This window comes from Danio rerio, chromosome 17 (genome assembly GCF_052040795.2).
Source record: "Danio rerio strain M-AB ecotype USA chromosome 17, GRCz13ab, whole genome shotgun sequence".
Lineage (NCBI taxonomy): Eukaryota > Metazoa > Chordata > Actinopteri > Cypriniformes > Danionidae > Danio > Danio rerio.
In genome coordinates this window covers 13197992-13221106 of record NC_141037.1, presented here as the reverse complement: position 1 = coordinate 13221106, position 23115 = coordinate 13197992, and the positions used below count along the sequence as shown (strand labels likewise).

General features: G+C 35.5%; 2 protein-coding genes across 2 annotated transcripts in view; both read right to left on the bottom strand.

Moving 5' to 3' along the window:
* Window positions 1-5282, bottom strand: part of cnsta (consortin, connexin sorting protein a) — a 62086-nt gene extending 56804 nt beyond the window's left edge. Inside the window, exon 1 of the mRNA XM_087290015.1 lies at window positions 5193-5282. The gene's annotated coding sequence lies outside the window, so the exon portion shown is untranslated. The remainder of the gene's footprint in view (window positions 1-5192) is intronic.
* Window positions 5283-7872: 2590 nt separating this feature from the next.
* Window positions 7873-22857, bottom strand: tfb2m (transcription factor B2, mitochondrial). The gene is given in 9 exon segments (NM_001113617.2): window positions 7873-8547; window positions 8816-8967; window positions 10324-10386; window positions 12286-12375; window positions 12468-12616; window positions 17015-17168; window positions 19466-19557; window positions 20330-20777; window positions 22746-22857. Coding segments are annotated over 8 exon segments (1314 nt in total). The 5' UTR covers window positions 20757-20777; window positions 22746-22857; the 3' UTR covers window positions 7873-8360.
* Window positions 22858-23115: the final 258 nt, after the last annotated feature.

Sequence of the window (23115 nt, the reverse complement as noted above, 5' to 3'; positions counted from 1 at the left end):
TTATTATTGTTGAGGCTACTAAATCATAATGACAGGAGCAGAAATGAACTGATTTAGTTCACGTAAATGTAAATGAACTGATTAAATGAACTGATTAACTAACGCGACAGAAAACGTGCACACAAAAAAAAATTATGTCTGCAAAACTGTTGCAAACAATTTATTTGTGTTAAATTTAAACAAACAAATTAAATGTAATAAAATTCAACTTAATTTCTTTGTTTAAATTCAGCCCAAATAAATTGTTTACAGTCACTTAAAGTAATTTTTTTTTAGTAAATCCATGGAATCACCTCTGAATATTTTTTTTTTCTGTGCAAAAGGCTACCATAAAGGACGTGAATTCTACAGTTTGCAACCGTAAAGGGCTCCAAAGACTATTCAACATAAAATGGTCTATTGTTGCACAAACGTGTGAGCATTTTAGTTACTTTTTCCACATGCAACATTATGTATTTTATATAGACCGTTAATGACGATACTACAGTTTACAAACTACAGTGGCACCGACAGTATTTTGGAGCCATAGTATCACGATACTACCATATTACCGGTAAACCGTGCAACCCCACACTCAACTACTCTTTTATTCAGTATTGTTTTATTTTTTTACATATATATTGATGCTTTTTTGTTATGTCTAGTAACTTTTTGTTTATGACATCTAGTGTTCTACTTAAAAGGGCAAATTCATGTATTCTTAGTCCCTTATTTATCAGGGCTCACCATAAAGGAATGAACCAACAACTATTCCAGCATATGTTTTACACAGTGGATGCCCATCCAGCCGCAACCCAGTACTAGGAAACACCCATACTCTCATAAGCTGCGGTCACACTGGACTTTTCTGCCCATAGACTTCCATTCGTATGCTAGCGAATGCGTCAGACCGGAAATGCAAGCTCGTGTGACAAGTTTCACAGTTCGCTGCATTGCAAAGTTCAAGCTTGGTGAACTCTGACCTGCGAAATAGCATCACGTGACTGTGTGAGATCAATTGAAGATCCAAACATGACCTCTCAGTACAGAAATTTTAAATATAGACAGAAAAATATCTAATCATTTTGTATAATCCCAACCCTTTTCACAGCACCATACAACAGAATTTCACATACTCAAACTCTAGTGTGACGTGGCAATACACCATGGCCATGGCTTATACCACGTCTTTGGACTGTGTGGAAAACCGAAGAACCCGGAGGAAACCCACACTAACACGGGGAGAACATGTCACACGGAAACGCCAACTGGCCCAGCCGGGACTCAAACCAGTGACCTTCTTGCTGTGAGGCGACAGTGTTAACCACTGCGTCACCTCTAAGTATTACTGTGTATGCATAAATTGCTATGTAGGTATGTTATCGTACAAATTGTAACATTTTCTGTGTTTACGTAGATAAGAGAAGCAAACACTTGGTGCATGACTGAATTCAGTGCTATTACTGTTTGAGTAAAACTTGCAAACAAAGAGACAAAAATGGGGATATTGCAAAATTAAATACAATTCTCTCCATAAAAAAGTTATGTTTCCATCCAAAAATGCTAATTAAATTTCCGTGCAAAACTGAAATATTGCATAAAAGATGTGCGAATAAAGCAGCGTTTCCATCCAACGAGTCAAAGAGAACAACATCATCACTTCCTGATTAACTGGCGCCAAATATCAACAGTACAAACGGAATTTGCTGTGTTAAATGAAGATGTGTGAATCTTTTCTTTATTTAATAAACGACTTTCACCTCAGAAGACAATGCCAACACGCAATGAACGCCTGGTGGCATTTAATGGCATGAGACGCAAAGCGCAGATGCCCTTGACAGTCCTGAGGTAATTAATAATATAATAACACTAATACTGAAACAGTTAAAGCGTTTTAGAATGACCAAAACAACATTTCAGATGTTTTACAATGTGCTGAGCCTGCTGGTTTGTCCATTCCCAGACATTTTTATCGTCACATGATCTCTTTTAACAAAATCACATGACTTTTTTTAGTGCACATACTGGAATTTGTTCGGTAAAAGTGTTTTCAAATAGAGTTTTCTTATCGAATAAAAAGGTTATCCTTCTCAGTTATGCGCATGTGGTTTTTATGCGCATTTTCTAATTTTATGCGCATCTTGGTGTTTCCATCAACCATATCTAAAATGTGCATAAAAATAGGTGGATGGAAATGTAGCTAATGAGACAAATGACAAAAAAGACAAACAACATACATTTAAATATCTTAATTAAGCAAATTTGACTTTACTTATGTACTACTAACATGTGAAATATCTGTGTGTGCAAAAACTTGCAAAAAAAAAAGAAAGTCTATTTTACTAAGGGCTGCGCAGTATATTGTTTCAGCGTCAACATCAGGATGTGTGCATAAATAATAGTCACTTCACAGAAAGTGCAATGTCGAGTGAGGATTATAGTTGCCCGGGCAGCACAGTTCAGAACACATGTGATTTGAGGACTCATTGGAATTTGTAAAGTTTAGCCATAATAGAGTAAATGTTTATCATTTGCACATGTTTAAAGGCATGTGACTGTGTGAGCATTTAAAGCAAGTTTAAAGCTTTCGGGCTCAAGAAATTATAAGATTTGTTCATTAGAAAAGATAAACTGTAGATAAATGCATTTATTTATTTAAACCAGGCATGTCAAAACTCGGTCCTGATGGGCCGGTATCCTGCATATTTTAGATCCAACTCCAATTAAACACACCTGAACAAGCTAATCAAGCTCCTTCTAAGTGTACTAGAAACCTCCAGGCAAGTGTTTTAAAGGAAATTGGAGCTATACTATGCAGGACACCGGCCCTCCTGGAGTTTGGACACCCCTGATTGAAGAAGACTATACAGTGTTATTTTACATTTGATCATTCATTTTCTGTATCCGAATACTGTACAACTTAACAGAAAGCCATAAAGGACAGTTTATTTCATTTCTAAAAAAAACAATAGCTCTATTCTTCTTATTATTATTATCTATATTTAGCTTTTTATCTATACTAATATGTTTACAAAACATTTTCTGCAGATGTTCTCCTCTACACACCAAAACATGTAATCTTTCAAAATACAGCTTAGCGATTGAAATCATCTGGTATAATTGTGTTTATATCGTAACATATATACTAAAATATGAAATTATTGCAATGCCATAATTATTTTTCTCCCAATAACATCTTTATTTTACTTCTTGTTTTGTAACTTGCGTCAACATTATGTTAGTCTTGAACTATTTATATGCTTTTGTTGAGACATTTTCTGACTTCTTAGGATATTTTTGCTGGTAAAAATCAAAAAGACAAATCATTTTATTTCTTTACATATACTCTAGATAATAAAGTGGATCCTTTTAATGTTTAAAAATAAATAAATAAATAAAAAATCATTCCATACTGTTATGCCAATGTGTCTGCAAAGAAACAGATTACATTGACAGATGTCTATGAACTTAAGTCACAAATATGTTTTTTATTCAGCTTCTTTTTTTTTAAACAAACAAACTATCATACCTTTATGTCCTCATCCTTAAAACTAAGCAACCAAACAAAAACATGGGAAATATTCCCAGAAGCTGGACTACATTGCTTTAGTTTACCCTATCATAACTGACAGACCAACGTTTGATATTGTTGTATGACCTTTTAAAAGAGCAGATTTTATTTAACAGTATAGTGAGCTGGTTTTACATATTAAGGTAAAGTTGGTTTTATATTCACACAATCGTTCATTTTTTTACAGTGACTACTTGTGACGCAACTTTGAATATTAGCACTGAATTCAAAGGCAAGTGTGACTTTAAAATAACATTAGCACTATTTAACTGACTGTAAACAATGTTTTACTTTGACAGTCACTGCCTGCTAATGTGATTTCTCTTTAAAAAATAGCAAAGAATTCATTCGTTCATTCATTTTCCTTCAGCTTAGTCTATTAATCAGGGGTTGTCAAAGCTAAATGAACAGCCAAATTAACCAGCAACCAGCTGCAACCCATCAATGGGAAACACCCATACACACTTGCATTCACACACACACACACACACACTACAGCCAATTTAACTAATTTAATTCACCTATAGCGCATGTCCTTGGACTGTGGGGGAAACCAGAGCACCTGGAGGAAATCCATGTGAATACGAGGAGAACATTCAAACTCCACACAGAAATGCCAACTGACCCAGCCATGGCTCAAACCAGTGACCTTCTTGCTGAGGCGACTGCTAACGTCTGAGCCATCGTGTCACCTATTTGCAAATAATACTTTTCTAAAATTTTATTATTAAGGAGAATGTCGGAATGTGCGAATATATAACCAACTTTACCTCAATGTTTAACATTTGGTGTTATTTGTACTTGGTCATGGAATAGAAATTATTTTAACATAACGCACTTTGTGACTTCTTGTCTGTGAAAGGTACTATAGAAATACTTTTACTTATCCATTATTATTTAAGAATAACTAATGATAAAACCAGCAAAGTGCATACTAGCCGTCAACTAAACTGTGACCTTTGTGAGGGTTAATTGTGACCTCTGTCGTGACTCAATACACTGAAATGACAGCGTTGACTAACTTGCTTGCTTTTCTAGCCTAATAATTACGGTTTATGCTGTTTTTCAATACACAACGAACAGAGAAAGTTACCTAACACAAACAGCTTTAGAATAGCACAAATATCTCGCGCTCAGTGAGGCAAAACAAAGCACACATCAACTCAACATCTCTGTTTTGACACATGGCTACTTAAAATAATCCTTAAAATGAAGTCTCTATTCAGTAAAGGACATATCACTCCATAACATTTACGCTTATTTAAATAAAAAAGAGATCAGCACAGATCATGGCATGCTGCATCTGGATGAAAACAGATGTTGATGTTATATAATACACGAAATGCATCGTGATATCTATACTCGTGCATTAAAACATCTGTCATATTCATATAGAGATGCAAGGTTAAAGCTATAGCAAAGCTGCTTTCATCCCTGCACACATCATGTTTGTTTAAACCGCTGACAGAAGTGTTATTTACCACATCAGGTGGACAGAGCTGTCATCAGTTCAAGCGCTAACATGCAGTAGCATCATAAGTGCATCAAGCCTTAATTTCAACAAACTAAATGTTCCGTTTTGCCATTCACGCGCGGACGTTTTCTTTCAATTATATTGTCGTAAACAACCAGAAATACTTACAGATTGATGGGGCAGGTGGTTTGAGTTTGGATGGTGAATGAACCGCGCTCTTCGCTGGTGTGTTTGTGTGTTTCTGCTGCACGTCTGCGCAGTTCTTCCTGTCACACATCCGGGTATTTCCGCTGACTGCGCAGCTCCTCCTCCTGCAACCATCCGGGAAATTTAGCTAAAAGCCTTTGTCTCATGAATATTAATTGTATCATACCGCTGTTGCCTGGAAACCTGAGCAGAAGATAATGAATATTCATGAATATATTGGTTGCGCCTCCCGCGTTGTATACAAATATACAATAAGTAACAATTTATTAAATACACTTTTTTTTACGTGCGTACGGCTTTCTTGTTTAGAGACCCACTCCATGACGATGTTACTTGGTAACTGTATTGTCTTTAAATAAGAGAGCTGCTTAAACAACTGTTTAAAAAATCATCATTGTAAGGATGACTTTCTATTTTATACACATATATGATATATCTAACATTTCAATAATTTACTTATTTGTATCTTATTTTTATTTACTCTTTTAATCATTTTTTTTTCTTTTTTCTTTATGTTGTTGTCACAGCGAAATAAACCGCCAATTTATCCAACATGTTTTACACTGGGGATGCCTTTCCAGCTGTAACCCACTACTGAAAAACATCCATACACACAAATTCACTACGGCCAATTTAGTTTAGTCAAGTCACCTGTAGTGCATGTGTTTGGACTATGGGGGAAACCCGAGCACCCGGAGGAAGCCCACGTCAACACGGGGAGAACATGTGCCCCTATGCGCCGCATAACCCCTTTTGCGCCACTGACTCGAACCAGCGAGTTTTATTCTGTGAGGCGATTGTGCTACCCTCTGAGCAACCGCTATTTATGTACTAAGATTTTTAAAGTTGTACTATGAATATACATATTCGTATATCGATTTAAGTCACGTAATGTTCTTGCAAACGTATTTTGTACCCCCTGAAATTAAAAAAATGTTGCTTGGTAACCATTCAGAGACGTAACATAATATTAACTCACCAAGATTATTTCCAAGATTCACCAACATTATTTTATCCATAGACTGCATAAAAGGTTTTATCACAGCAGGAGTCGCAAATGTGAGTATCAGCTTTTATGTAGTATTTTACGCCATCTTGTGGATGAAAATTTGAACGTTAATAATTGGGTTTGATGTTTTAGTAAGTTCATTCATTCATTTTCTTTTCGGCATAGTCCCTTTATTCATCAGGTACTGCCGCAGCGGAAAGAACACAGCAGATGCCCTTTCAGCTGCAACCTGGGGAAAACACACACACACACACACACAATGGGCCAATTTTATTTATTCAAATCTCCGATAGCACATGTCTTTGTACTGTAGGGGAAACCGGAGCACCCGGAGGGAACCCACAGGAACACAGGGAGCACATGCAAACTCCACACAGAAATGCCAACTGACCCAGCGGGGACTCGAACCAGTGACCTTTTTGCTGTGAAGCAGCAGTGCCAACCTATGAGCCACCGTGTCACCCATAAAACAATAAAAATCATGATAATTAATTATAAACATGATCATTGTTATATTAGGTAAATAGAATATTTACTTTTTTACATTTTGTTGAATTATCTCCTGAACTGTATCCTTAAGCTACACACCTGAAACTCTTCATCACTTGGTGTCTTCAGTCCCTGAACATCTTTAAAGTGTTGTGAAATGGGCCGAGGATCGCCAGTTGGCCAACAAATACATGAGAGGATACAGTTACTTAACTGGCCTGCCTGCAGTCCCAACCTGTCTCCAATAGAGAATGTTTGGTGCTTCTTGAAGTGCAAAATGCGACAACGAAGACCCCATACTGTTATCCACCTTAAAACTTGTTTACAGAAAAAATAGGACAAAATTACACCTGAAACCCTTCATCACTTGGTGTCTTCAGTCCCTAAATGTCTTTTAAGTGTTGTGAAATGGGCAGAGGATTGCCAGTTTGCCAACAAATACATGAAAGGATGCAGTTACTTGACTGGCCTGCCTGCAGTCCCGACCTGTCTCCAATAGAGAATGTGTGGTGCTTTTTGAAACACAAAATGCAACAATGAAGACCCCGCACTCTTGCCCACTTTAAGACTTGTTAGCAGAATGGGACAAAATTACACCTGAAACCCTTCATCACTTGGTGTCTTCAGTCCCTAAATGTCTTTTAAGTGTTGTGAAATGGGCAGATGATCGCCAGTTTGCCAACAAATACATGAAAGGATGCAGTTACTTGACTGGCCTGCCTGCAGTCCCGACCTGTCTCCAATAGAGAATGTGTGGTGCTTTTTGAAACACAAAATGCAACAATGAAGACCCCGCACTCTTGCCCACTTTAAGACTTGTTAGCAGAATGGGACAAAATTACACCTGAAACACTTCATCACTTGGTGTCTTCAGTCCCTAAACATCTTTAAAGTGTTGTCAAATGGGCAGAGGGTCGCTAGTTTGCCAACAAATACGTGAGAAAGGATACAGTTACTTGACTGGCCTGCCTGCAGTCCTAACCTGTTTCCAATAGAGGGTTTGTGGTGCATTTTGAAGTGAAAATGCAACATCAAAGACCCCGTACTGTTGCCCATGTCAAGACTTGTTTGCAAAAAAAAAAAATAAGACAAAATTACACCTGAAACACTTCATCACTTGGTGTCTTCAGTCCCTAAACATCTGCCATTCATTTGTAGTTTATTTTTGTAAAAATCATCTTATTAAATACAGCAAACATTTAAATATGAAAACACAAAAACATGAGCACTTTGCAAATGTACATCTCAACTGGCTGTGCTAATGCAATCATTAGGATTACAAGTCGCTTAATTCTATTCATATTTAAGATCTCCTATTCGAATCAAAGAGATTAAGGAAGTATTCGGTGTATATGCAGTACACACATAATAGTTATTGGCTTCATGAGTTCAGTATCATTCATGTCTCCAACACCAGCTTCTCCAGTCCCCGTCATTTGACTAAATATAACTTTATCAATATGTAAAGTCTGTTATAGACAAGTCTGTCTACATATTAGCCATCATTAAGAGTATGTTTGTAGAGCAAGATAGTGTTTTTCTTCACTAGTTGTCTTTCTTCCATATAAAACAACACTTTTTTTTTCTGTTTTCTCCATGATCAGTTGTGAAGGCGAATGTCTCTGGTGGTGTTAACCGTGGCCTATTTTTGTGGTTTCCAGCGTCTCCTGATAAAGCCAGCTCTCAGCGAAGCTTCCAGACTGTTCCATCAGCTCAAAGAGACGCTTGTACTCATCAGGGTAAACGTCACCTGTCAGTGTGTCGTCAAGAAAACCAAGGTTTGAGATCAACTCCGATCCCATGCCAGGACTCCATGAGCTTATGAAGACAGAAGACAAAAAAAAAGTCAGATTACAAGTCTTACTATATTACTATACAGTAATGTGCTACTATGAGCTATGGGAAGTGGCCTATACACACACCATAATCAGAAATCTCTAATCCTTAAAGTGGACAATGATAAGGGATTTAAACAGCAGGTATAGACAGGTGTCCTCCTGTCTACAACTTGTCATTCGATCAACCAAAAATGCATGCAATAACAGGAGTAAGACGCATTAAGAGGTCCAAAAATGCATAAACTTACTTAATTTGTTGAATCAGTTTCCCTTTTCTCTTGGCAAGGCATTGTTTCACCATCAGGACCAGTGTGCTGCCATTCAAGGGAGTTAAATGAGAGCTAAACAAGTCCTCGCGTGGGGTGATCCGCACCAGACAAAGGTTTTCACTCTGGGATAGCTGTTCAAAAAAAAAAAGTATATAATAACAGTCTTTTGGTTGGGCATGCATGTATAGGACTAAATTTGATAAATATAGTTCTATACACAATAATTATAGTTCTATATTTAATATACAATTAATTAATTAATTAACTTTATGAAATAAATCCCAAGATCAAAATTTTAGTCACACTTTAGTCACAAAACACACTTCTGGACCATTCCAAGTTACAAGTTTTTTACAAAAAATTACAAGTTTTTTTTTTGTACATATTTGCATCTTATCCTATATATAGTCGTTATCTCTTATATCTTAAGTAATGTATACATTTAAATTAATCTGTCATGAAATCAAGTTATGAAAGCCACTGTGAGGAATATATTTCAATGGCAAATTGGAGTAATTCAAACACAATTTCATAACTAGATTTAGACAGAAATATAAATACTGCCACATTTGTGCTTTAAATGCTATTTGCATGTATAATATTTATTTGATCGTTGATTAAAAAAAGCATTAGCAACTATTATTAAACATACTGCACTCTGTTATTAACTGTAGCCTTTAAAATTATATAGCAGTAAAATTCATTAATTTTCTCTCAGCTTATTCCCTTATTTATCAGAGGCTGCAACAGCGGAATGAACTGCCAACTGTTCCAGCATAAGTTTTATGCAGGGGATGACCTTCCAGCAGCAACCTAGTACTGGGAAACACCTATACACTCTCACAATCACACATGCATTCGGCCAATTTAGCTTATTCAATTCACCTATACTGCATGTTTTTGGACTGTGGGGAAAACCCATGCAAAAACGGGGAGAACATGCAAACTCCACACAGAAATGCCAACTGGCCCAGCCGGGACTCGAACCAGCGACCTTCTTGCTGTGAGGTGACAATGCTAACCACTGAACCACCATAGTAGTATAATATACAGGTAATAGAGTCCTCTATATTTTACAGCAACATTTGACTGTAAATTACTGTATTCATTTTTCATAATATTACCTCTTTATTATTCATATGATAATGTCATATTACAACATAGCTCATACAGTACACATAACATCATTACTTTTTGTTTCTCAACTTATTTTGTAAACCATTTTCACTATAGTTAATGAAAAATTCCAAAATTTGCTATCAAACAATAGCCATAAATCTGAGGTTAGTGGTTGTCTAGTCATGATTTAGACCCAAAATCTATTTAGACTATCTATCAGAATTATTCATTAGGGGAAAAAATCCAATCAAATGCATTAAATTGAACATAAAAACGTGATGCAGAGCCTCCCATACATCAGAAATCTAAAAAATGTCAAATAATCAGTGTTGAATCCTAGTATGAAATTTCTGCGTGCCAGTACTTACTGTGCTCCCTGACACGCTCTTTCTATTATTGTTGGTTGTAGTCAAAAATGATGACAATGGCTCCTGATAAAATGCAGAAATACACATTAAAATCACCAAAAATAGCATACACGCAAACATATGAATTAATATTAGGGCTGCACGATTATTTTGCTCAAAATGTTAATCACAATTAATAATGATGATTATTCCTTTGTGTGTGTGTGTATATGTCCTTATTAAACTTCACAGCCACAAATATAAAAAACACAACTTGTAAAAAAAACTGGGCGTCATACTAAGAATTGTTTTCCACTCGCTACTCTGCCAGGGACTTTGCTGCTGGAGAGCACCTTCAATAATAATCTAAACATTTGTTTAAAGATGGAGCGCAAGATGTGCTCAAAAGAGTGGCTACATGTGGTGAAGAACGATGGCAAAGCTAAGTGTAATTATTGTAATAAACTAATAAGTTATAAAGCAGACTGTTGTGACCAACATGACAAAGCCTTTGCGGTTGGTTCTCATACTTTACGAATATCGAATTAAAAGAATGGCGTGTTAGGTTCATTGTGCATCCCTTGGATGCAACCAACAAGAGTTGTGCATTTTAGTTTAACTTTTTAAGAGTTATGAGCAGTTCGGTGTTAGTTTGTATTTAAATATATCGAGCCGAAACTAAACAGCGCATTCTCTCCGCCTCCTCATTCATAACCAGCGGGACATGCTGCTGAAGCACGCAGGACAGGCGACTTTAAACTCCATCATTCATAATCTTAGCTTTTGTATTGAAGTCGAAAGGATATATTAAAGTAGAATGTCCTTTTAACAGTCTCGATATGTTTAATCTTTTTTCCTGTCATTTCTCATCAGCAAATTAGATTATTTTAAAGCTGCTTGACTCTTTTAAAACCGAAAGCAGAGCCTGTCAATTGTTGTTTTTCCATAAGATACTCCTTTAGGAATGTTTTATTTTATAAGTAAAGCCTTTAATGTGCTTTTTAATAATTTTATTCTATTCAAAGCAGCACTTAGATGCGAATTTATCCTCAAAATGTGGCATGAGAGCGATGCTTGTCCTGTGTCGGACGATTGCCTCTTTTTCCTGCGCACGCAATCAATTTCTGATCCTTTTACATAAAGGTTTTAATCAAAAGACAGGTAATGTAATTACGTTCGATGTGCTACAATATGTGTTAAACGAATGTTATTTTAAAAAAAGCATATTAAAAGTGTAAAACAGACTAAAGTGCATGGTCCAATCGGAAATAAAGGAATTAGCTATGTTTTACATTATTTAAGGCATAAATAGGTTAGTCTTTTTATAAAATGAGTTTAATTAATTTGAAACTTTAAATTGCATTTTTATTTCCTGTAAATAATAAAAGTTGCATCATATTATGGAAAACAAACCTGAATACCTGCGTGAACAGGGCCACAATGACTTTTTTTTTACATCAAAACAATATGATACAGTGTCTTCTGTCTACATAACTGGCAAATGCGTCAGAAAAAAAATAGCTGAATCTATGCGAATATTTGGTTAACTTATAAAATAAATGTCTGGTTTAGTGATGATAGTAATGCATAGAAAAATGCAAAGCAGAATTCTCCTGAGTGCATTAACCCACTGATGACAGCCTCTGATGGCGTTTAAGGTGGTTAATGAGGTTTGTTGTGTTACCTTGGGAAGTTTGGACTGAACAGGAGCAAAGAATACCTGAACAACATTGCATTCCTCGAAAAAAACACTTGCAATAGTCGCAGTCACCTCATGCTTGAGATGCGGTACAATCCGTAAACTCCGCCCATTACAATAAAGGCTTGGTCTTTATACTGTAAAATCGTGACAATATTTAATTATTGATCATGGGCCACAAATATCGTTATCGTGATCATAATACGATTAATTGTGCAGCCCTAAATAATATATTACTCCCATAAAAAGAGTGATGCATGAATGATAATAAACAAATGTCTCACTTCATGCAGTAACTCAATATCAAAGGCCATCTGCGCCAAGGCACTGAAAGCTTGGTAGTTCTTATAATCCCTCGGACGGGTCACTAGTTTCTGTCAGAGAAAAGAATCAGAATTCAGATTTGAGATCCAACTGGAAACTCCTATCTCTATTTTTTTTTCCACCTGGAGTTGTGTGAACTCACCGTGTACTCTTTCTGACTGATGAACATGATCAGCTCCACACGTCCATAGCGGAAAATGGAGCGGCGCTCAAACAGGTTGTAAATCATCTTCCACATCAAGTTTCTCTCATTCCTCTGTGTGAAGAGACCCACGATCTTCACTGGGACATCTGAGCCAGAAAAAAAGTATTGAAAGAAAAAGAAATATATTGAAATTGCATTCTACTAGTGAGACTTTTCAGATAATTAACCCTAGTCCAAATGTATTACCCTTTTGTTTGGTTTGGGATGAAAACATCCACTTAATTAAACTGCTGTAAAAATGCATCAGATTGATTTTTTTTTTCAATTTTTTTGCATAAATCTGTTAATGTACCCTGATCAAAATTACTAATTTTTTTTTTAATTACAGGATTTTAACTCTTTAACAGCCAAATTCATAAATGATATTACTGATTCGATGAAAAAACCCCACACAAAATAACTTATTTTTAATATAAAAAGTTGTGGACTGGATTTTTTAAACCTTTTATCACAGTCTTGTTGTCAAGATTAGTAACATTCATTGGCCTTGACACATTGTTAGTTTTAATTTTTTCTTACTAATTTACTGTTGGTGGCTGTTTTTGCTTCATTGACTTCCATTTTAACCTCATTTTTTTGATTGTAAACCCATGACACCATATTATTGTGCATTTTTGTTGGTGGTTTACCCTGTTGGGAAGAGATAAATTGTGTAATATTTACTGTTGACCATCAGTTGGCACTATTAACCCTCTAGATAGGCCTGTGCAAAAAACTTTTAACTTTGTACTTTTTTCACAACTACTTTTAAAATTGAAAATACGTCATTTTGTGTGATTTTTCACTAAATCAGTGACATCATTTATGATTTTGGCTATTACAGAGTTAAAATCCTGTAATTTTCTGAACAATTTAGTAGTTTTGATTAGGACTGAGGTTGATTAACAGATTTATGCAAAATCAAATATCAAAAAAAATGATCTGATGCATTTTTACAGCAATTTAATTCAGTGGATGTTTTCAGCCCGAACACAATAAAAGAGTAGTAAATTTGGCCAGAGTTTATTGAATCTTTAAAAAAAATTCAAAGCATTTTCTCAAAATATGTGTCAAAGTAAGATTTGTCACCAAAAATCATTCTGCTAGCTGAAACACAGAAAAAGTTATGGCCAAATTAATACAGAAAATCATCCCAGAGTGGATGAAAACATCCTAAACAGCACATAAGGGTTAAGGTCTTTGCAGCACAAAAGTCCAAAGTTTTTGTATATTCATTCATTCATTTTCTTGTCGGCTTAGTCCCCTTATTAATCCGGGGTCGCCACAGCAGAATGAACCGCCAACTTATCCAGCAAGTTTTTTTTTTTACACAGCAGATGCCCGCAACCCATCTCTGGGAAACATCCACACACACAAACTCATACACTACGAACAATTTAGCCTACCCAATTCACCTGTACCGCTTGTCTTTGGAATGTGGGGGAAACCGGAGCACCCGGAGGAAATTCACACCAAGGGAGGGAGAACATGCAAACTCCACACAGAAATGCCAACTGAGCCGAGGTTCGAACCAGCGACCTTCTTGCTGTGAGGCGACAGCACTACTAACTGCGCCACTGCCTCGCCCTTTTTTTTTGTATTTATATCCACACAATTAATCCAAAATCAATTAATTTGTTGTGAGTAAAAAAACAACAAAACAATGTTCAAATTTGGGAGTCAATTCAAGCAGTGATGCTTTTATCTCATCTCTCTAAATAAACAAATAAATAAATAAAAAACTAGACAAAAGTAGAGGAATAAATGTTGTGTTCATCCAATACACTGCACTGTTTTACCATATATTGAGAATTAACTTTAATAATAGCTTACTCTTATTAGCCTACTCATATTATTTTACATCTACAGAATCGTGAGAAAATTCTGATCTTGATTTTAAGCAAAAGAGATTGTGATGCCAGAATTGTGCAGTTCAGGTGGCTCTGAACTGTCAAGAAACCTCTCAAAACGTTTTTCTGATGCAAAAAAAAAAATCTAAAAGATGAATGAAAGTTTTGGAGGCAGTGCGTCAATGCGATTGACACAACCTGAGGTCAAATTAATTTTTTAATGTGCAAAAACATCAGACGAATATTTCAGATTCAGTGTGCACTAATCTTCTATTATGAACCCTTTTAACAAGACTGTTATGACGCGTTTAATGGTCCTCATAATCTTAAAAAGCTTACTGTAGGTTATACAGTGAGTCAATGTGGGTAAGAGTAGAGTAGGAACTAGATTTTCTTTAAAGTATACGTTAAAGTTTATTATTAAGCCACCTGAAGTCATTTTTAGTCAGAACAGAACAGAAATGTTCTTCCACATCTGAAAAACCGCCAAACCTGAAGTGACGTCAGACTAGGGAGACAACTGATCATGGTGTGCGTTTGGAAGCTGAGAAAAGATATTAGTTACAAGCTAGCAGCGGTGCTCTACAGTAGGCTATTCCAACGTAAACACATCGCGTTGCTTCTAATTAATAATAATAATAATAATAATAATTCCTTACATTTACACAGCACTTTTCTGGGCACTCAAAGCGCTTTACACAATGGGGGAATCTCCTTATCCACCACCAGTGTGCAGTATCCACCTGGATGACGCGACAGCAGCCCTTTTGCGCCAGACCGCACACCACACACCAGCTGATTGGTGGAGAGGAGAAAGAGTGATGAAGCCAATTATGATATGGGGATGGTTAGGAGGCCATGATGGACAGAAGCCAGTGGGCAGATTTGGCCAGGTTGCCGGGGTGAAACCCCGACTCTTTTTCGAAAGACATCCTGAGATTTTTAACAACCACAGAGAGTCAGGACCTCAGTTTAATGTCTCATCTGAAATATGTTTATAGTTTACCTCAGTTTAACTATGATGACTTCCACGACTGAGAAACCTGGAAATGTGAACAGGGTCTATTGTTTTTGAAAGTAGACCAAGCACACAATATACACACCAAGGAAGCAGTTATTTGATTAATACTACAAGTAATGTGAAATTCAAGGTTTTTATACATTACATAAAAGCTGAAATAAGCTTTCTATTAAAGAGCCCATATTATGGGTTTTTGAAAATGCCCTTCCATGTAGTGTGTAACACAGCTCTAAATGAAGTGAAATATCCAGCTAAGGCGTACATCTGTAAGAGTACAGTGTTTAAAACTGCTGATTCATCTATAAAAGAGTCGACTCATAGTGCTTCAAACGAGTCGTCTTGATAACGAGTCATTAGGTGTTTCAACCATGACGTACTAACAAAATTAAGTTATTCACGCGCAAACCCGGGAGATTTGAAACCTGCAGTCCCGCCCTCTAACACAGAAACCCACCCACACACACAAACATGCCGGTCGATTGAAGTCACACTGTAGATGGATATTATTAAGTCTCTACCCAGAGATGAAACCTCAGCATTATAACCCTTATGCAGTTGGAAACTACTGGAAACTACATGCTACAAAGAATACTTCAATACTTCGGCCGTTTGTTAAAGGAAGGATTAGTAAAGAGTGCTGATGGACATGTCAGGACATGGATCGGTTTCTTCCTCCATTTCTCAAGTGTAAGTACGTGTGATTAAAGTTGCTGCCTTGTTTACTCTAGCTTGCAAATGTATTTAGTTGTGATTTGTTACTTGTTTGGGAACAAATGAATCCCTGGACGATTCATACAGGAGTCGCTGGGATAATTAGGTAAAAATAAATGCAGATTATAAGACCATGAAAGTGTTTTTTGACCTTGCATGCATATTAGACTGTTGTTGGAGACCCTTACAACCAAAATATGACCCTATTTCATGTATAATATGGGCTCTTTAATGTATGGTTTCTTGGGACAAAATTGGCTGAGACACAACTATATAAACATCTGCAATCCAAAACATCTGCAATAAAATAATCAACATATTGACAAAGTTGCTATTAAACATTTCCAAAAATATATTTTTTGATGTTTTGATATATGTATGGTAAGAAATTAATAAAAATGTCCTAATGGAACATAATCTTTATATTATAATGACCTTAGTCATAAGTGAAAGAGACTCATAACAACGTATTGTTGGCTATTTCTACAAATATACCTGTGCAACAGAAGACTCCAGGATCACATTTATGAATTTGGCAGACATTTTCAGCAAAAGTGACATTGGTTTTTTATATTTAGTTCTTGTTGGAAATGAAACAAGCAACTTAGGTGTTACAATTATCATGCTTTACTATTTGAGTAGTTTTACAATGTAAAATAACTGTTATATATTGTTGTGCTAATTTAATTCAATTAATCTTTATTTCTATAGCGCTTTTACAATGTAGATTGTGTCAAAGCAGCTTAAGAAAGAAGTTTAAGTAAATCGAAACTGTCAGTCCAGTTTTCAGAGTTGAAGTTCAGTTTAGTTCAGTTCAGTCTGGTTTAAATTTCACTGCTGAAAGTCCAAACACTGAAGAGCAAATCCATCTAATCTTCTTGTTATTATCTGCTCATATTATTCTGAATGTTTGGTTCACTAACCTGCTGTCCACGGTACTTCAGAGATGGCAAGGTCAGAGAAGAGCTTTTCTGAGTACATGACGGGGGGTTTCATGATGCCGTTGCCAATGGGGTCCAGTTTGAAGAAATCACAATGAACCACATCCAGCTGCCCCTCCAGTCTGCTCTCCAGTTCCTTTAAAATTAAAACAGTTTATGGGTGTGGAAGATGACCATATTAGACTGTAAATCACAGAAAAGTTTGCCTTTACAGTGAGATTGTTAGTATTGTTGCAATTGTGTACATTTTGTAGCGTTTTTTAATGATTTAACTAACATTAAAGATGTCACAAACTAAGAAATCTAAATCCCCCTCTTGGTCTTTTGACCAACTGGATTCAAAAGAGGTTGAGGTTGTCAAGGATGTTAGAAACATCCTTGGATATTTGTTGCAAGATTTTCTCAAACATAAATATGTAATATTGCATAAATTATTTGTAAATACAACAATACTTCCATCCCATGTGTTCATGAGAACAAAAAAAATGTAGGTCTTATTTCCTACATAATGAACGAGACATGCCGCATAGCTGCAGATGCATGTTATACTGCAATCGAATGCCTGATGTTTTACAGTTTTTCAGTGTTGGAAATTATTTAACCAGACCTTTATAATGACAGACTTTCTCCAGTTTTTTGAAATGATTAAGACATTTAAAATGCTTTGTACTGAGACAGGTGCATACAAAAAACATAATATGCTAAGGCATAGTCACAAGGTTTTTGTGTATTAAGAAATGTTTAAGTCAAAGTGATCAATTATATGGTAAATATTTGCATTAAAGCTGTGGACATTTTTTTGTTTTGTTGAGAAAATCAATTCTGCGTTTTTCAAAATACGTCAATATTCTGTATTGAATTGAGTCTGTGCTTAGTTTTTAACAGCAGATGGTGCTCTAGTCTATAGTTTTTAACTGTACACTCAAATACTCAGGAGGAGTGCTTGTGTGTTCAGCTGAGTGATGTAATGGCCCGTTTCCACTGAGTGGTACTGTACTGTACTGTACGGTTCAATATGCTTTTAAGGCCGTTTCAACTGTCAAAATGCGTACCGCTGATCTTGAGCTGATGATAATAACGTGTGATTATTGGAGTGTCTTCAACATCTGATCCTTTCAGAAAAGAAAAGGACAAACGTGAGAGTGAAGCACGAAAAAACAAAGGAGAAGCCCGACAACACACAGAAATTTTTTCAGCAACCTAAATCATGAACAAACCGCCATGTTTATTAATCGCCTTTTGGACTATTATGAACTCTGAATGAAAGAATTACTCTATAAAAGAGGTTACATGTGCTGATGAAGATTACAGACACAGATGAAAGGTTTGCTCTTACTGTGAGCTGTATGTTGTTTTTGAACCCAAATTAGGACTAAATGTCTGCTGTGTGTAGTTTTTCTGTAATTGGTAACATATCGGAGACTGTAAGGGTCTGTATGTGTTCATATGCTGCATTTATTTATTTTATATAATTACAGACATTACAGTAGGCTATTTCGCACTGTCATTGTTCAGCAGTTATAATGAAATTATGTTTATAGAAAAGTTAGTAATAAACATTTATACACAAGTATTTATGTGTATAAAGCATCTGTTTTGTGAGAAGTGCTTCTCATATGATATGAGAACGACCCGTACAGCTTTACTGAAGACATTTATTCGAGCGAGAATACCATTGACTGAAACTTTCCATCATACACCATGCCCACCAAAAAAGTACTATTGGTAGTGGGAACGCAAGCCTGATAAAGGTGACCCGTATCTACATGTACCGTACCATACTGTACCAGTCAGTGGTAACGGGCCATAAGTCGTCTTTCGTCACAAGATTAAACACAGCTCACAAACACATTAATTCGCTTAAACTATTCCAAACTTTATTCATGGTTAATGTGGTGTTTGTAAGGAACTGAAAGCAAGGAAAGTCCAGCTGTTTGTAAAGCATACAGCACCATCCACCGTTAAAAACTAGTCTACAGTGCCATCTACTGTTAAAAGGTAGCCTAGAGCGCCATCTACAGTTAAAAACTAGCCTACAGCCATCTACTGTTAAAAGGTAGCCTAGGGCGCCATCTACAGTTAAAAACTAGCCTAAAGTTCCATCTGCTTTTAAAATTAGCCTATAGCGCCACCTGCTGTTAAAAACTAAGCTCAGAATTAAACCAAGAGGACAGATTTTTTTTTCTTTGTTTGCTTTTGGTAAATAAAAAAAACTGGGTTAAAAAAGAAAAAAAAGAGAATAGTGACGCATTCTGAAAAACTCAGAATATACGTCAAATGATTTTTGACCACAGCTCTACTCCACATGAAAAATTCTCCTTCTGAATTTGATTGAACATTTGACATTTTAATCCAGCATTTTTATGCTAATACCTTAAAATACTAATAATATATGGATGGTAACAGTGCTAGTAAGGCTATTTAGACATGTACCAGCAACTCAGGGAGAAAGTTTGCGTCACTCTCCAGTGCAACTACTCTCTGGGCCCCGCGGTTCAGCAAAGCACGAGTCAACACTCCAGGACCTGTAGACAGAGACAAAACTTACGTTAATGTTTGCGTTTAATTCTATGCCCTTCTTTTATGGCTATTTTCATGCCAAGAAAAAGTATACTGGAAATAAAAATCTTATTAGGGTTTTATCACTTATTTTTGCTAAAAACATCTAAAACTGCATTTGGATTAACAGTGTTAAAAACCGCTTCACAACAATAAACTGAATAAAACAAAATTCTCACAGATTTAAAGCCAGCACAAATGAATAGAACATGCTTCATAGTTAAAATGCTTTGAGAAATAGAGCATGTGGGAGCATCCTCTTCTACAAGTATTAAAAACTTGTGACACATCCTCGAGTGATCACTCTACAGTGGGTAAAAACAGTCTGGCCAAAACTCACATTAAACAACAGTATAAAATATTGAATCATTAAACAACTATCAATATGTAATAAATAAATGTCCTATGTATTTCTGCATATGTAAACAGCCGCAATGTATTTGTATAATAATTAAATATTTTTAAAAAATATATATATAAATCTTTTTTTTTTAAATGATACAAATATCCATAAATTTAAAATACCAATTGTATTTCGCATCTGAACACAGTTAATTCCTTGTTGCTTAAATACATTTTGGTTTGTAGTTTCTTTTGTTTATTCTTACTTTTTTGTATTGTGTCAGATATTTCTGTGAACCAAAGTTCCAAATTTAACCAAAAATTAACCAAATGTAAAGTTTAAATTCCAATTCAGTTCAATCAATGTATTTTAATAAATGAGTAAAGGCCACACACCTGGGTTACACTCAAATATGACAGCTTTCCCATCATCGATGTCCCTGCTGAGGTGGTCGGTCACGATTGTTGCGAGGGCAGGGTCTACGATGAACCGTCTCAGATTTTTACAAACCAGTGCTTTCTGTTCATTTTCATCCACATCGCCCAAATCTAAAGGATCGTACCGGCAGAGCGGGCGAAACTGACCCGTCAGGGGCAGAGCGACAGCAGAGAGATTCCTCTGAACGCCTCCAGAGGATGGAGAAATCCGCTCGGTCTGTGCCGGGGTTTTTCTTGTCCCAGAGGAGAATGAGTCTAGGGAGTATGTTCTTGCTGAGGTTGACAGAGTCCTGTGTTTCGTTAAAGGCAGAGCACACGGTGAGGCTGAACTTGATAGAGTTCTTAAAGTCAGGACAAAAAACCTGCATCCTCCACACGCCGCCATGACCGACAAAAAGCTTGCAGCCTGAAATCATATAATGTGCAAATACAGCATAGATTAAAACCTGAATATCTAGTTTTAAGCAATACATAATGGAACTTGATGATTAAAAATTAAGTCACTGCTTAATAATTCTCAGTTTCTTTGCATTAGATGAATTTGTTGTACAGTAGTCAACATTTGATGTGGATCAAAAACATTTTTCAAAATTGTGCCAAAACAAGAATGGGTTTTGGTCGAAATAAGGATGACGTTTTGAATAACTTTAAATGCTGACTACAGTATATTGTTTTATTTAAAAAGTAAATATTTTTAAATGGGTAAATTCTTTACAACATTTCTTCCAACTTCCACAAGAATATTGTCATCTAGAACACTTTTCATCCAGAATTGATCAGAATAACATGTTATACCATGATCAAATAAAATTAATAATTTTTTCAGCTGTTGTGATTGAAAATCAGGGTTATTCCACTAAAGGTATTGTGCCGTCTAAAAAAAACTGCATAAAAGCTATAGAAATATGTCTGAAAACAGCATTTTTGGTATTTAAGCAATAACAAAAAATAAGCATTAATGAGAACATTTAATAAAAAAATGTTTAGAACTTTTTTTTTTCCATGACAAACAAATATTTTTGTCATAAACACAGAAAAACTGGAAGTGCTCTCTTAAAGTTGTCCATAGCTGTCCTTGCTATATTTAATGCATAAACTTTAATATCATATTAACATAAACATATACATATTTTCTAGATCATGTGATTATACTTTAAAACGTAGTTTATTCCAAATTTTTTGGAAAGCTACACTTTCAACATCATTACTTCAGTCTTCAATCATTAAAATTAGTGGCTCAATTATGATAAATTATTATTAGTACACAATAGATAACAATAGTTGTTGTTCTTCAGCTTCTTCTTTTTATTATTTTCAATGACAAACCGTTTCCCTCTTTAAAGTTTTGTGGCCCCTGCTTAACATCATATTTTCATTTTTTTGAGCCCTAAAAAGTTCACAGTAACATCTCTTCAATTAATCTGTAATATTATATATGTCCTCTAAAAAAAAAAGTCTAAGATGTCTAACTTTGTAGTTTTAATTTCGCTCAGTAGTATTTATATTACATATATAAAATTAATTTATTTAAAATTGTCAACCTAACAAATATATACACGCCACCTTTATCCAAATTGAATTTACAACCCTTTTGTTATGTTTGGGATAAAATTTATTATTTATTTTTTTTGCATAAATCTGTTAATAAACCTCAGTCCTGATCAAGCCCACCAGTAAAATGCTTAGAAAATTACAGGATTTTAACTTTTCTTGCCAAATTCATAAATGACGTCACTGATCTGGTGAAAAAAAACCCAGACAAAATTACTTATTTCTAATATAAAATGTAACTGTGGACTAAATTTGCCCAGAGTGTAATGCTGAGTTAAAAAAATATATAAATAAAAGCATTTTCTCAAAACAAGATGTCACCAAAAATCATTTTGCTAGACAAAACAGAAAGTTATGGCCATAGAGTGGATGAAAACATCCTCAACAGTACATAAGGGTTAAAATGTACTTAAATTATAGTTTATAAAGACTGCAATTACAAAAAAAAAAAAAAAAAACAACAGTATCCCGCAGATAAAATATTCTATAACTGAACACTAAATATATATATATTATACATTCCCCGGGTGTAAACGACTGTGGAAACTCTGTTATGCATCATTATTTAACAAAAATTTCCAAAGTTCTCTCCAAGTAACATTTCAACATTAATATCTTATATTATTGCACATAAATGTGATGAGCACATTTTGACGACACTAAACATCATCTTAAACCTTGATATGACTATAATCCTGTCAACATCAGACGATACACCATTACAGTTAGCAGAATACGTAACTATTAGGCTCCTCTGTTCAAATAAACATTTAACATGGCTGACTGCTGGCTACACATTTACACTATTTTAACCCAAACTAACCTCAAATGATGCAGTTTTTGTCCGCGGGATCTACATTAATGTAGCACATTGAAGCTGCGTAACACGCGAGTCCGTGACATTGAGCTCCGCGTGCTGTTGACCTGCAGTTTGCGCAATCCCATTGGTGGGGCGCACAATCTACGTCATACCGCCGCGACGTCTAAACATCTTCATGCGAATCAAAACTGCGTCATTTATACGCATTTTGAAATATGTTATCATTGTTTTATTTGATTTACAGGTGCAATTATGATTCATTTTGTCACGAAACGCTCATATATATGTAGACGCCATCTTAATAAACCAAGTTGTTCAGTGAAAACATTTTTTTTTTGAGCATGAGATTGTTTTAAAGAAGCTGCGTAATGAC